At 41.2% G+C, this 12,772-nt stretch overlaps 2 protein-coding genes across 2 annotated transcripts in view; both read right to left on the reverse strand.

Annotated features, from left to right (window-relative positions):
• Nucleotides 1-16: 16 nt before the first annotated feature.
• Nucleotides 17-3,322, reverse strand: timm10 (translocase of inner mitochondrial membrane 10 homolog (yeast)). The gene is made up of 2 exons (XM_061047431.1): nt 3,127-3,322; nt 17-1,240 (listed from the first exon to the last, which is right to left on the reverse strand). The coding sequence occupies exons 1-2, from the start codon at nt 3,195-3,197 to the stop codon at nt 1,045-1,047; spliced, it is 267 nt and encodes an 88-aa protein (XP_060903414.1). The 5' UTR covers nt 3,198-3,322; the 3' UTR covers nt 17-1,044.
• A 107-nt stretch (nt 3,323-3,429) lies between these two features.
• ctnnd1 (catenin (cadherin-associated protein), delta 1) overlaps nt 3,430-12,772 on the reverse strand; it is a 34,744-nt gene continuing 25,401 nt past the window's right edge. Inside the window, exons 3-8 of the mRNA XM_061047369.1 lie at nt 12,474-12,589; nt 11,414-12,381; nt 9,869-9,964; nt 8,349-8,829; nt 5,003-6,898; nt 3,430-4,319 (exon numbers count right to left, since the gene is read on the reverse strand). Of these exons, the coding sequence (XP_060903352.1) occupies nt 3,949-4,319; nt 5,003-6,898; nt 8,349-8,829; nt 9,869-9,964; nt 11,414-12,381; nt 12,474-12,576 (3,915 nt within the window). The 5' untranslated portion in view covers nt 12,577-12,589 and the 3' untranslated portion in view covers nt 3,430-3,948. The remainder of the gene's footprint in view (nt 4,320-5,002; nt 6,899-8,348; nt 8,830-9,868; nt 9,965-11,413; nt 12,382-12,473; nt 12,590-12,772) is intronic.

The following is a 12,772-nucleotide window of genomic DNA, read 5'->3' on the forward strand; positions in this document are numbered from 1 at the left end:
CCAGCTCTCTTGTTGATATGATAAAGGATAGCATTGTTTTATTATTCATTCATAACAACAAAATACAACACAGTGCAGCTTCTCTAATATGTAGGTGTGCCGCTGACAGTCGTTACAGAAAAAAGTATCACAGTCAAAAACATGGTCCACTGACATTTATGACGTCACAGTCAAAACAAGCATGACAAATAAGCAAAGTTCAACTTCAACACATGTCCATGTAACCTGAAGGGCCTGGCTGACAGTCTGTAACTGAGTTAATGTCACAGAGTCAACACCTCACAGCTGTAAGAGAGTAAACTCTGCATAGTGTCTTATAGAGAAAGACATATTGGCATCCGTCATACATAATTGATTCCTTGCCTGGCCTAATCTTTGTCCGTTCATTTGATTTGCTGTATTTCATGGTTTTGTGCAAAAATTTACACAATTACATTGGCGGCAAAAATAGAAAGTTTGTTAAGTATTTCTACCTGAATATCGTATTCTGTTTACAACCTTTCAAAAGAAGTAAGGATAACCAAGTTCAAAGGGTGATGTGGGAACAAAGACTGCATGGTGATGATCCTGAGTGTCTGTTTTGACCTGCCCTAAGTACAAGATGCTTGGTACTGCCTTAAGGTATTTGAATTTCTGCAGTAGTGGCAGATTTTTTTTTTTGCACTCCAAGCAGCTAAAAACAAGCACAAAGTTTGACTTAGAAATGTTTTTAAGGGTCCAGGAAGTTCTCCCCTTCAGTTGGTCGTTGGGTGACTTCAGGAGGACCAGGCCAAGCTGAACACTTCCAGAGAGGCTCATGGATAACCGCTAGCAATTCATGCAGCTTAGTGATTCCTCCAGCTGCATCCAATGTCTCCGTCTCTGCCACAGAGGAGGTCCTAGACCCTCAACATGACTTTTATTTAATTTTTTTTCAATTCCAACAAAACCCTCCCACTCTTTAAAACACAAGTCTCTCATCTGAGAGAAACTAAATATGCAAACCCCGACCCATAGACTTGAAATCCCCCACAATGCTCCACTTCATTCCCTTCATCAATGTCTCTATCCGCTGCCAACAGCTGCTTTCCTCATCATCTCCTCATCCTGGACTGAGAGCTCTGTCAGCTTGCGTCCCAGCTTCTCGTGGAGGTCCAGGTATTTGGCCACACACCGGTCCAGGCACACGGACTCGCCTTTTGTCAGCTCTGCCTCCTTGTAATGCGGAGGTACACACTTCCTGTGGCAGGCGTTGGTCATTCTGGGAGAAAAGGAAAACAGGAGACAGCCAGATATTTTAAAAAACGATCATTATTACACCAAGTGTGTGAGTGTGTGAAGAAAACATCTGAATAAAAGGCTTCAATTATTTGGTCCTTAAGTGTACTGTGATGTCATCAAATATCTTCAGAACAGACTTAACAAAACAACGACAGTGCTGCAGAACACATATGGGGGGTTATTCATTTTTAAAACTGATTTGGAAAAAGTTGCTTTTTTACAGCAAAATATGCTCTATCCTTATGTCTGAAATTAACAATAAATGTGTGTAAGTACCCAAGACATAACATCAAGCAGCAGCCATTACTCAAACATATGTTGTGAGATTAGCCGTAGAGCTGACTCCAGAAACAATGTGCCTCATGACCTTGAATATAGTTTCTTATAGCAGACGAGCACAGGGATAATTCATAACAGTAATAATGGCTTTGTTCCTTTTAGGTGTCCCAGTTTGTCATGACAAGGTGACAGGCAGCACGCATATTACCAGGACGCTGAAATTAATATGTGGGAATACAAGTTTAAGTCATTTTAAAAACACTAGCTTTTCTCAGATAAGATATGACAGTTTGTAAATCCACAAACCAAGTACCTACATTACCAGGGCGCGTGAGACAGACAACCTAAATATAGACAATATTGATATTATAAGACTTCAGTTTGGTCAAGTCAATATGTCTCACGTGTATCCACATCATGCATGTGCCACTCTGCATGTGGGTTCTCTATTGAGCCAAAGTTACCAATATACATTTTGATATGTCATCATAGTAGAAAACTTTGGATTTGATTCATAGCGGCCACAGTAGATTTGTGTTTTTGTTGCTCTGGTGGTGAGCATGCTAGCTCACTGACACAGTTAAACACAGTATGTGATGTACATGTGTTGCTTTGAATGCTAATAATGCCTTATGTGTCATTTATTTTTACTGAAAGAGGTAGGAACGTTGGATCATAATGATTCATTTGTTAGATACATTATGCTTTCAGTTTGAGAGCATTTTAATGTTATTCTGCGCATCAAGCTAACAATTAATTTGAATTGTTTTAGTAATTTGAATTGTTTTTGAATGAAGTGTTTTGTTTTGATTAATGCTTTGTGAAAGAGGGGCAGATATTATAAGATTAGTCTTCTGAGATTTTATGTTTGTTTTTCTTAACTTTATTGTTTGTTTGAATGAAATAAAATTTACAAAAAAAAACCCAACAACAACTGGAGCTTCTTTTTGAACAGATTGAATTGAGAAGGCCTGACTTACTGTAAAGGGAACAAATCCTCCCTGCTGTGTTTGGACGGTGGGGACACAATATACTTTTAACATTTCTCAAATTCTCTTTTGGAAAATTGATATAAACAATATTGTATAGCTTTTATAAATCATTTAAAAAGGGTAGAAAATATGAAATCCCATTGTATTGTTTTGGGTTTTTTTATTGAAAGGGGAAGACAATCGATGACATTCAGCTCTTCAAGCTGTTATTAGCTTTCCATTGAAACCCATTAGAAGACGTCAATGCTACATTCATCTGCATTTTAACTAAAGAAAAGTTAAGTTATTATATGTTACATTGTAGATTGCATGCATTAATAAATGACTTTTAGACACAGTTAAATGTTTGTAAATCGATGCTTGTACAGTGATGTAAAAACCTGCAGCTCTATGACAAGTGTGAGCATCAATGTGTCACATGTGGCTAATTTAATTATAACTCCTGTTATTATAACTGTCTTCATTCATTCACCACAATGTCGATTTAACAACGTATGGACTCAAGTTAAATAAAGACTGATTAAGGCCATGGGTTTACTCATGACAGATGAAGCATTAAACAGCGATAGCTAGCTAAGTGTTAGCGTGTTTTTACCGGTTGTACATGTCAGCCATCATTTCCACCTCCAGCTCTGCCGCTAGTTGCTGTGCCTTCATAGGATCCATGTCTGCACTTCAGTGTTGTTCACGCCGTCCTGGTGACCCTCTCCTGCACACAGCGGAACAAAAAAAACCTACCGGCTACTTCTTTAACCTTCAAACCTGCATGAATACACGTGTGAACCATTTCCGCCCTGCACTTCCGCTGTCAATAAAGTTGGATCCAAACCGCAAAGGGAGACAGTGCGCCCTCTGCTGGCCGCCCGGTTTACTCGTAGGCTGCCTATTAATTCAACAAATGACAGACATTGATTTTATAAACACTATTTATATTTTTTGTTTCACATAAAAAACATTGAACTTTACAAACATAGGCTCAAAATAAGGTTCCTTTTTAAACACGTCATCACTTCAAGTACTTTTACCTAATCAGTCTGCCAAATCAACATTCAGTGAAAATGTAAAATTAATGAAACTATTTACAAATACAAAGGATAAATCTAAACAACAAGAACATTGGTTCCCTATTTGTATTAATGCTAAGGCATTATTGTTAATGGCAAAACAAACATAACATTGAACCTTTAAATGGAACCAAATGGAGGTCAAAACTGTCCCTCAGTCTGTGATTCTTTCATGGACAAAGCTTTAAATCACCTGATGACTGATGGTGGAAACAGAGAGGGAGGGACATAATTATCTCACTTCCTCTGGAATCTCTGTGAACATCCATAAACTAGAACATAAGTTTAGGCTCAGTCCAACCAACGGCTTAACATGTCAGAGTAAAAACCAATTACAATTTAAGGTCAAAAGGTCACTCTGCTTCATCTCCAGTCACATCAATCTCATTCACATCCTCCTCTTCTTCCTCCTCCTCCTCTGGAATAATGTCCACATTTTCCTGTCCATTCTCACAATGTCTGGTCTGAGGCGCTTTGTCCGGTGAGCAAAGCAGAACGTCTACCTCCACTTCCTCCTCCTCCTCCTCATTCACTTCTTTTTGATCACAGCCTGAGCTCTTCTTACAGCCATCGGCATCCATCAGCGGCAGACCAGTCCTCTTAGGAGTCTGGGGGTTTATAATGTGGTCCAAAGGCATAATGTCTTGTGCCAAATTGGAGTCATTATGAGAAGCTCCATTATTGATAGTCCGCTGTGTTGACACTGCTCCATCACAAGTCGGAGCTAAAAAACAGGAAGCAGTAAGCTACATCAGCAGCAGTTTTTACAACACTTTAAAGGGAGTTTAAGATACTTGAACACAACAATGTGTGGTTAGGCTTCATGTAGAGAATGCTTTGACTAAAGGTGTTTTATACTTGTAGTCCTTGACAAGACAAAGCAGTGTTTTGAGAAAATTGTGTTTAGGATTAATTGCAGAGTAGTTATTTCTAACAAGGAGAAATAAGCTTTTATGTGAAGTCCAAAACATGAACAATTTATTTTTTCACCTAACTTCATAAAAATATTTCAACTAAAGACTGTATGTTTATACTGGCTCAATGACGAGTATCTTGTTCCTTTATATCTAGATTAGTTTGAGTGAACTTAGTTTGTGTCGAGTTATCAGTTATAACCAACAATTTGGCCGCAGATATTTTAAAGACATTTTGCTGATTATACTTTTGTATTTTTATACATTTAAATTAAATCTCACTTTAGGACTACTTGTGATACTTTAATGTTGTTTAATTTGTATCAAAAAAGTCACATGGCATGATACCTCTGAGCAATCTGCAAAGTCAAACTGTTTGTGACATGTTTCACCACTAGAGGGCCACAGAGGATGTTGTTTCATCTTTATTTTAATGCAATTCTTACTGTCCCTGTACAATGAAATAAAAACAATCATCAGTTATTATCATTACCTTCATGTTGACTCCGGAGTGGCTGCTCACTCTCCACTGCTAACTCTTCCACATCTCCTCCCCAAACATCAGAGGAAAACACTGAGTGCTGCTCTTCACCAAACGAACGGGCCTCCTCACCAGTAGACTTGTGCGTTTCCTCTTTCTGTGACTCACTATCCTTGTTGTTTAAAATGTGATTTTGTTTTTTATCAACTGTGACATCAAAGATACTGTGCGACTCTCCGATCCCCTCGGTGTCGTCAGGCTGAATGAGATCTATTTCTGTCTCCTTGGTTGATTCTTCACATCCACTTCTTGGGAAACTGTCTTCATCATTTTCTTCCTTTCTTGCGGTTTTATTAATTTTCTCATCCCAGTTTTCTTCTGACATCCTGGTTTTTAAGTGCCGCTGTCTGAAAAGCTTTTGAAACTCCTTTAAAGTGACCATGCAAGGTTGTTTGGGTTTCCTCACGGCTGGATCCTCGTTGTTGTTCAGGTCTTTCTCTGTTGTGCTCTCAGCCCCTGAGGTCTTCTTCAGAGGAACTACCCCAACTCGACTTCTATTCCTCCTCCGTTTCTCACACTTTCTCTCTGCTGTTTTGCCCTCCTCCTCTTTTGACAAACTACTGTTGGGCTCATTTTTAGCAGAGTCATCCTTTTGCTCATTGATGGTATGAGAGATCTCTGGACTCTTTTGACGCCTCACTTTCGGGGGCCTTCCACGTTTCCGTTTGGGGCATGACTCACCTTGTTTGTTCCCGATCGTTGCTTCATGGTCGATAGTTTTCAAAACAGAGGAATGTTGTGGGCTTGTGTTATTTGCAGTCTCTTGAGCTTTTTTCAAAAAGCTTCTGGTCCTGATCCCACCACGAGGCTCTCTGGTTTTCTCCGTCAGGTTTTCTGTAATATTTGACGGTTCATTTTGTGTCGCTGCAGGAGTGTCGGGCATGTTTGATGAACTGGTGGCCTGTTCTCTTTTCTTTGCCAACACGTTGTTGCTTGACAGACGGACAGAACAAACGCTGATGTTGAACTGACTCTGTGTTGCATCACCATCGTTCACTTCTTTGTGGGAAAGAGAACCCGCAGCGTCTTGGAGACGACTTCTCTTTCTCCTTCCAGGCGCTGCAGTATCTGCTTCACTTTGTTTACATTTCTCATCTGTCTTCATCTTCTTGGGTGGAGACTTCCCTTCTTCTACATTGTGCTGATCTGCTGATATTGTTCTTCGTTCATTCACCTGGCCTGACTCTGCACAGGTTCCTCCAGTTTGTGGAGTCAGATCCCCCTGCTGACACTTTTCCCAACAGCCGTTGTTCTTCTCCCGTGGTGAAGATCCACTTGTACTTCTGTTGTGAGTGATGGCAATGAGAGGATACTGTAGTGATCCAGGGTCTTCAGTGAGCCATGGTGGCCTATGCAGACATGGCTGCAGCTGGATTTTGTCGCTATGGCTCGTCGGGTTGCTGAAGTTATACGGATGTTTCGCTGCTGAGGAAGGTGACTCCAAAGGAGAGAGACATGGAGGGAGCTGGAAGTCCTTCATGCATGGTAAAGAAACAGAGAGTGAGGATGGGGCATCAGGAACATCTGTCCGGGGTAGAATCTCCAGGCTGTTCTGATCCTCTTGTGAAGACTTGTGAAGATTGACTTCTGGGTAATGTATTATTTGCCCAGTACAGTAGAGAGCTACAGGAATGACTACAGCTGTGGGAACTTCATTGCTTGGATTTGGACTTTTAGACAGCGACATGTCCTGGTGGCTCGGTCGAGGTCTTTCGCTCATGGATGTGACGGAGTATGAATTTTGAGGAGAGCACAGCTGCTGCTGCCTGGCTGGTACAACATCCGACTGAACAGATGAAAGGCTTGAGCAGCTGGGCTGGTTCTGAAGTATAAAACAACAATGGATACCTGTGCAAACAGATGGAAAGACAAGTTAATCAAAATAAAATTAAAGGAGCAATATGCAAGATATCTACTGAATTAATTAATTAAATCCTATGTAAAGATGGCACCGCGGATGGTTGCCATGGTACTGCGCTCTCTAGTACTTGTCATGTTTTTGTTTAATTGTAATTGACATCTTAATTGACCAATCTGTCACATAACTACATTTTACTTATTATCATGTTACTTCAGCATCTTTTGCACTATTCACCACTGCACTGTTTCATATTTAGTCATGTAAATATTAGTCTTTTCTTATTATGTTTATTGTTGATATTTAATGTTGGACCTGTACATAAGAGAGCACAGTTCACCAAAGTTAAATTCCTTGTGTGTGTAAGCATACCTGGTCAATAAATCTGATTCTGAAATCATAAAATGATCTTACTATATCATCAGACATTAAGGAAACATGCTGTCCTCCTAAGTTTCTATAGCTCAAAATAAATTCTCATCTTTTGTCATACTCATGAATTTGATACAGATATTTGTTAAGCATGTCTTTTGGGCTGCTGCTGTCAGTGCCACTTCTCCCGCTGAGCTGGGTCCCCTTGTTTAAAAAGCTTGAATACATGAGTCGCGCTGCTGCTTGTTGCCACAGTCAATCTTAAGACAAGTTTTCAGCAGAAAATAATCTCAGAGGCTACTCCCATCCTGCCTGATGCTGCTCTATGACCTCAAAGTAAACAGCAGGACAGTGGGATAATGACATTTTGTAGCCTGGGGCAGTTTGGCAGTATGGAAATAAAGCAATATGACTGCTGTGTCATGTTAAACTGGCAAACCGACGGTGAGCAATCTGTAACCACAGTGAGCACAGGCATGCTGACGTTAACAAGCAAAGAGGACTGAAGGCTGGTGCACTGCTTTTTACTTCATTTCTTTGTTTGGTTCAGATTTTCTTCTGGTTCACAACAAAGTGAACTGACCCCCGTTTTTAAGCGGACCAGAGTTTGATTATTTGGTCCGCACCTGAGTTGGTATAAGCATTCACACCACCACCGAACCAAAAGGACTACGCGACAAAGCGCACCAGAGTTCATTTCAAACGGACCAAACAGCTCTGGTGTGAATGCACCCTAAGGTAGCTCAGGGGAGTGGTGATGGAAATTTAATATAATTTCTCAAGATGTAAAAATTATTTTTCATTCATCCTGAACCAATAAGTTTTAATAAATCATATCGCCTAGCTCTAATCAACAAATGTAAGAAACTTTGATTTTTTTTTGTGCTGTGCTGGAATGTAAATAACCGTAAGACTGATTATTTATAGTTGCATTTAAATATTCTTTAGACACACTGGTGTAATTAATGAACACCCATTCATCTACAATTAAGTAAATAAAGCACAAAACTAAACTGAACATTTGTTAGGTTAAATATTTTCTTAGAAATAAAAGACGTAATTTAATACCTGATTCTGTTGAAGAGAGGCCAATTTGTGTCCCAAGATCCTGGCAGCATTCACACACTGCTGCACCGACACCAGCATGCATCTGACCGGTCACTGCATCGTTCTCTGCAGGTCGGATCTGGCAGGTGGCAGGCGCTCGCTCGTTGCTCGGTTGAAGTAGATGAGACTTCTTAGGGTCTCTCTCTAAACTAGGCAGGATGTTCAGACCCATCATGATGTCTTCCAGCAGCTTCTCAATCTGCTCATCAGAGTCCTCCACTTGGCCTGAAGGCTGGGGGAGCGGGACCGGATCGAGCCCACCATTTTGGATCTGGGAGTTGGAGGTGGTGTCGGAGTGAGGTGGCTGTGGGTCAGTGGAGTTGCTGGTGGCAAGTTGAGGAGGCGGGCTCTTTGGTTTAGAGATTGAATCTGGCTGGACAGATGTGGATGGAGGAGCATCATTTGTAAGGTCTGTCTGTGGCCTTTTATGGTTGGAGCCATCCTTAAAATAAGAAGAAGAAGAAATCACACATCTTTTATTTAGTGCAGTATGAAAAAATGATGCAACAATTATCAGTGTGGTTTTAATGCTGCTGATGCTCGTGTGGATTCTGGAAGTAGATGATGAAACAGACTTAACCCTTTGTTTTCATCATAAAGCAACTTGTCCTGACACATTGGTGTGCCACCTTCATCACTTTCCTCCACCTACAATCCCCCCCTTGAATTTAAATCTACTCCACCAGGGCTTCCTCAAACTACCATCCAGTGGTTTTGGATCACCGTGTCTGTTGCACAACATTGTAGCACATTTGACAGCTTTATTTTCTCCTCTGAATAGTTCACTTATACCATCTCAGTCCTTTAGCAAGGAAAGGGGAATGTAAAAGATGATACTGCAGGTAGTAGGGAGATAAATGAGGTTGGGAGGTTTGTTGAGCAGTTTTCATTTTACAAAGGTAGCTCTTTTTTTGGTTGCCATGGTCACTCATGCGGCTGACAAAACTTGCTCTGGAGGCAGCTTTGTTTACAGTCTCGGATTTAAATGGGTTGCAACATATCTCAGCCACCTCACTTATTATTTTCTTGATTACATTCATTATGCAGGAGAAAGAGGCTCAGCAATGCACTGTGCTATATATGTGACATTGAACTGTATGTTGTCACCAAACAAAGCAGTTCAGGTCGTACAAACTGAATGGATGTGTTGCCTTTTTTTAACCACAGAAACCTACATGAATAAATGTCATGTTTGTTGTGCTGAAAGGGGTTTTAAACTTCATTATGACACTTAATTTAATTCTCGAGAATAGATGACAGTTGAAATATTCTGTATCAGTTTATTTGTAGTCAAATTTGTTTTTATAGAAGTTATTCATTATAAATATTCTTACTCTAAAAAGTGCACGTATGTAAGCTCCAGCCGTTTCAAACAAATGTGACATATTGTGAAAAAATATTCCAAATTTAAATTATGCTAATTGTTGTTAATTTATTGCTGCAAACATCCAATAAAGTAACCTGACTGGATCACTTTTTACCTGTTGCAGGGAAGCTAGAGCAGCTAATGTTTCATCGGAGTCTTGCCTATTCACAACCTCCCACACTTGTTCTTCAGTCCTCCTCCTCAGCTTCACCTGCAGAGGGAAGCAGACATGTTGGATTCATACATGTTTGTTGTGACTGAGTCCAAACACATACCAGATAAGAGATGTGAACATTCTACTGAGGAGGCAGCTAAATCTGTGGTACTTGAGTCCAAGGAGTCACAGTCCATCTAAGCATGAAGACACAGAAAATCCTCTCTCTCTTTTTCCCCCCTTCTTCTCGTTGACCGTGAAAGAAGACAAAAAGTTTTTAAAGCTGCGTCTGTCAGCTAGGAAACTGCTGACAAAATTATTAATACTTAATGGGGAGATGATTTTTTTTTTTTAAAGATTTATTTTGGGGCTTTTTGTGCCTTTACTGGAGAGATAGGACAGTGGATAGAGTCGGAAATCAGTGAGAGAGAGCGTGGGGAATGACATGCGGGAAAGGAGCCACAGGTGGGATTAGAACCTGGACCGCCCGCCTGGAAGACCACAGCCTCCATTCATGAGTCGCGCGCACTAACCAAAGTGCCACCAGCGCCCCAAGTGGGAGATGATTTTTATCCAACAAAGTCATCTGTATTGGTTAACAAGCAAAGCCTGTCTCAAATCTCCCGTCTCATTTTAGAGACTTTGAGGATTCTAATGTTAACGTAGCTGTTTTTAGTTCAACTCCAAACTGCAGAGGGATCCAGGGGATAAGAGCGAGACAGACTTAAGTGGAGTTTATTTGTATGGCACATTAACAACAGCCTCAGCTGACATAAAAACAACAACATGTTTTAACTTATTTCAAAGGCCAGGGGAAAAAGGAAGGTATTGTGTTTTGCTTTGACTTTAATGAGTAAGCGCCTCTGATGAGGGGGGGGGGGCATTGATTCCACAGACGGGGGGCCTGCAGCTGAGAAGGCCCGGTCGCCCCTGAGTTTTCCGCTGCGCCCGAGCGATGATAAGGACAGACTGCTCAGAGGACCAGCGTTATCATGTTGGGGTGTAAGGTGTTAAAAGTTCTAATAAATTGCAGTGACTTAAAAACAAGTAAGAGCATTTCAAAACAGATTCTAAAATCAACAGGGCGATAGTGAAGGGAGGCGAGTACAGGGTTGATGCACTGCTGTTTGCTTAAACTCTGGAAACTGTGGTTCTTGGGGTGGCTTCTTTTCCACCAAACAAGAGGGGTGGTTCACAATTTTGGTAGTTTAATCTTGAAAAGTTCCACTTCAACTGATTGAGGGATGTCTTAATAGCCGAGAGGATCATTGTGCTCTCCATCTCAAAGCAGTGTAAACTTTGACAGGGTTTATTTACTTATTATTTGATATGTTATTTGTCAGGGACAATACATGTAGGAATCATTACATCTAATGAAAGTACAACTGATGCACTGTGGACTACTAGGCATCACATTCACTTTGTATTGAAGGGATTAGAAACACATAACTATGCAACAACATACCTACAAGCTTATTTTTCTTTGTGTAAAACTTTTTTTTTTACCTTGATAGAAATCTGTGTGGCCTCCATCATCTTGTGCATTTGCTTCATCTTAGCTAGACTCCTCATCCCTAAATGTGCATGATCTTGCCTCTTCTCTTTAGAGGTACATGTTCCTCCTCTACGTGGATCCTCTCGATGGATATGGAGGTTCATCTCCTCTGTGTTTTCACAACCGTCAGCCATCTTGCCATTTGTTGTCCCCTCAGATGACTGTTGATATGCGATGTGTTCCTGAGGTGTCGCGCTTGAGCTCGAGTCTTCATCAAGTAAAAATGGCAAAGCCATCACATTTTTGGACGAAGCAGAGGTGGATGTGGGGTTGGTGACGCTGTCAGAGGATGGATCTAATGTAGACGCTCCATCACTTGATGCCTCACTGAGCATGAAGGGTATGGTTGGGCAGGAAGAGGAGCAGAAGTTTTGGGTTAGTAATGTACTGTACTGAGGTAGAGAGGATGCAGGCTCTTGGGTTGAAGCTTTAGTTTGGCTGGAGTGAGTAAAAGAGCTGCTCACAGCCTTTTCACCAGTTGCAATAGTTTGTGTGCCTATGGATACACAGCTTCTCTCTTCAGGTGGAGAATCTGCAGTTCTCGCTACAGCGAAGTCTAACTGGACTTGTTGTGCATCTTGCATTTTTAGACTTTCAGTTCTCTCTTCTTTATCTCTGCTACATAGTGAACCCTTTTTCTGTGGTTCTCTCTCCTTCATCTGCCAATTCTGTCCTTCAACAAGATCTGTGATCCCCAACTGGCGGGCTGCAGACAGCACATCATTTTTCTCCACACTTCCTTTTACTTCTAGCTCCCCAGAGTAAAGAAGACCGACCAGCTTAAGCAGGGTCTGGGCTTTCAGAGCCTGCAGCTGGAGCTGGTGCTTCTCACCCGACAGAGAGGTGGATGCTGACAGCTTCCGAGACAGGTAGGGACTGAGAGCTGCAAGGATGCAACTGTGGGCGGGGATTGAGATACCTAGAAGACCAAAGACAACTAAAAGGGTCACCATTTCAGCTCCGACTTTAAGTGTGCTGTACTAATGAAATCTTCAATTAGCATACCCCTACCTTCGGTTTGCAAAAGAGTATCGCAGAACTGGGTGTTGTTCTGTTGTTTCTGCAGCTCTGCAAGAAGCTGCATCTTATAACCAGGCCACATGAACCTCTGCATATCCACATGGGCGCTGGGAGTGAGGAAGGACAGAGTTGCAGAGAATGGTTAAATTCAATGTCAAGCACACACATATTTGTACAACCTCTATTGAGTTGTCACACTTCAAATTTACCAGGAAAATGTCGCTGAAATTTGCTTTTGTATGTTATACGTCTTGAATACTTTCTGATGTATGTGCTATCAATACAACACC

The sequence above is a fragment of the Labrus mixtus genome, chromosome 2 (genome assembly GCF_963584025.1).
Source record: "Labrus mixtus chromosome 2, fLabMix1.1, whole genome shotgun sequence".
NCBI lineage: Eukaryota > Metazoa > Chordata > Actinopteri > Labriformes > Labridae > Labrus > Labrus mixtus.

Coding starts and splice junctions, on each gene's coding strand:
- timm10 (XM_061047431.1), bottom strand. CDS start 3,197: ATGGATCCTATGAAGGCACAGCAACTAGCGGCAGAGCTGGAGGTGGAA. Junction 1,241..3,126: donor ATGGCTGACATGTACAACCG/GTAAAAACACGC, acceptor CTTTTCTCCCAG/AATGACCAACGCCTGCCACA.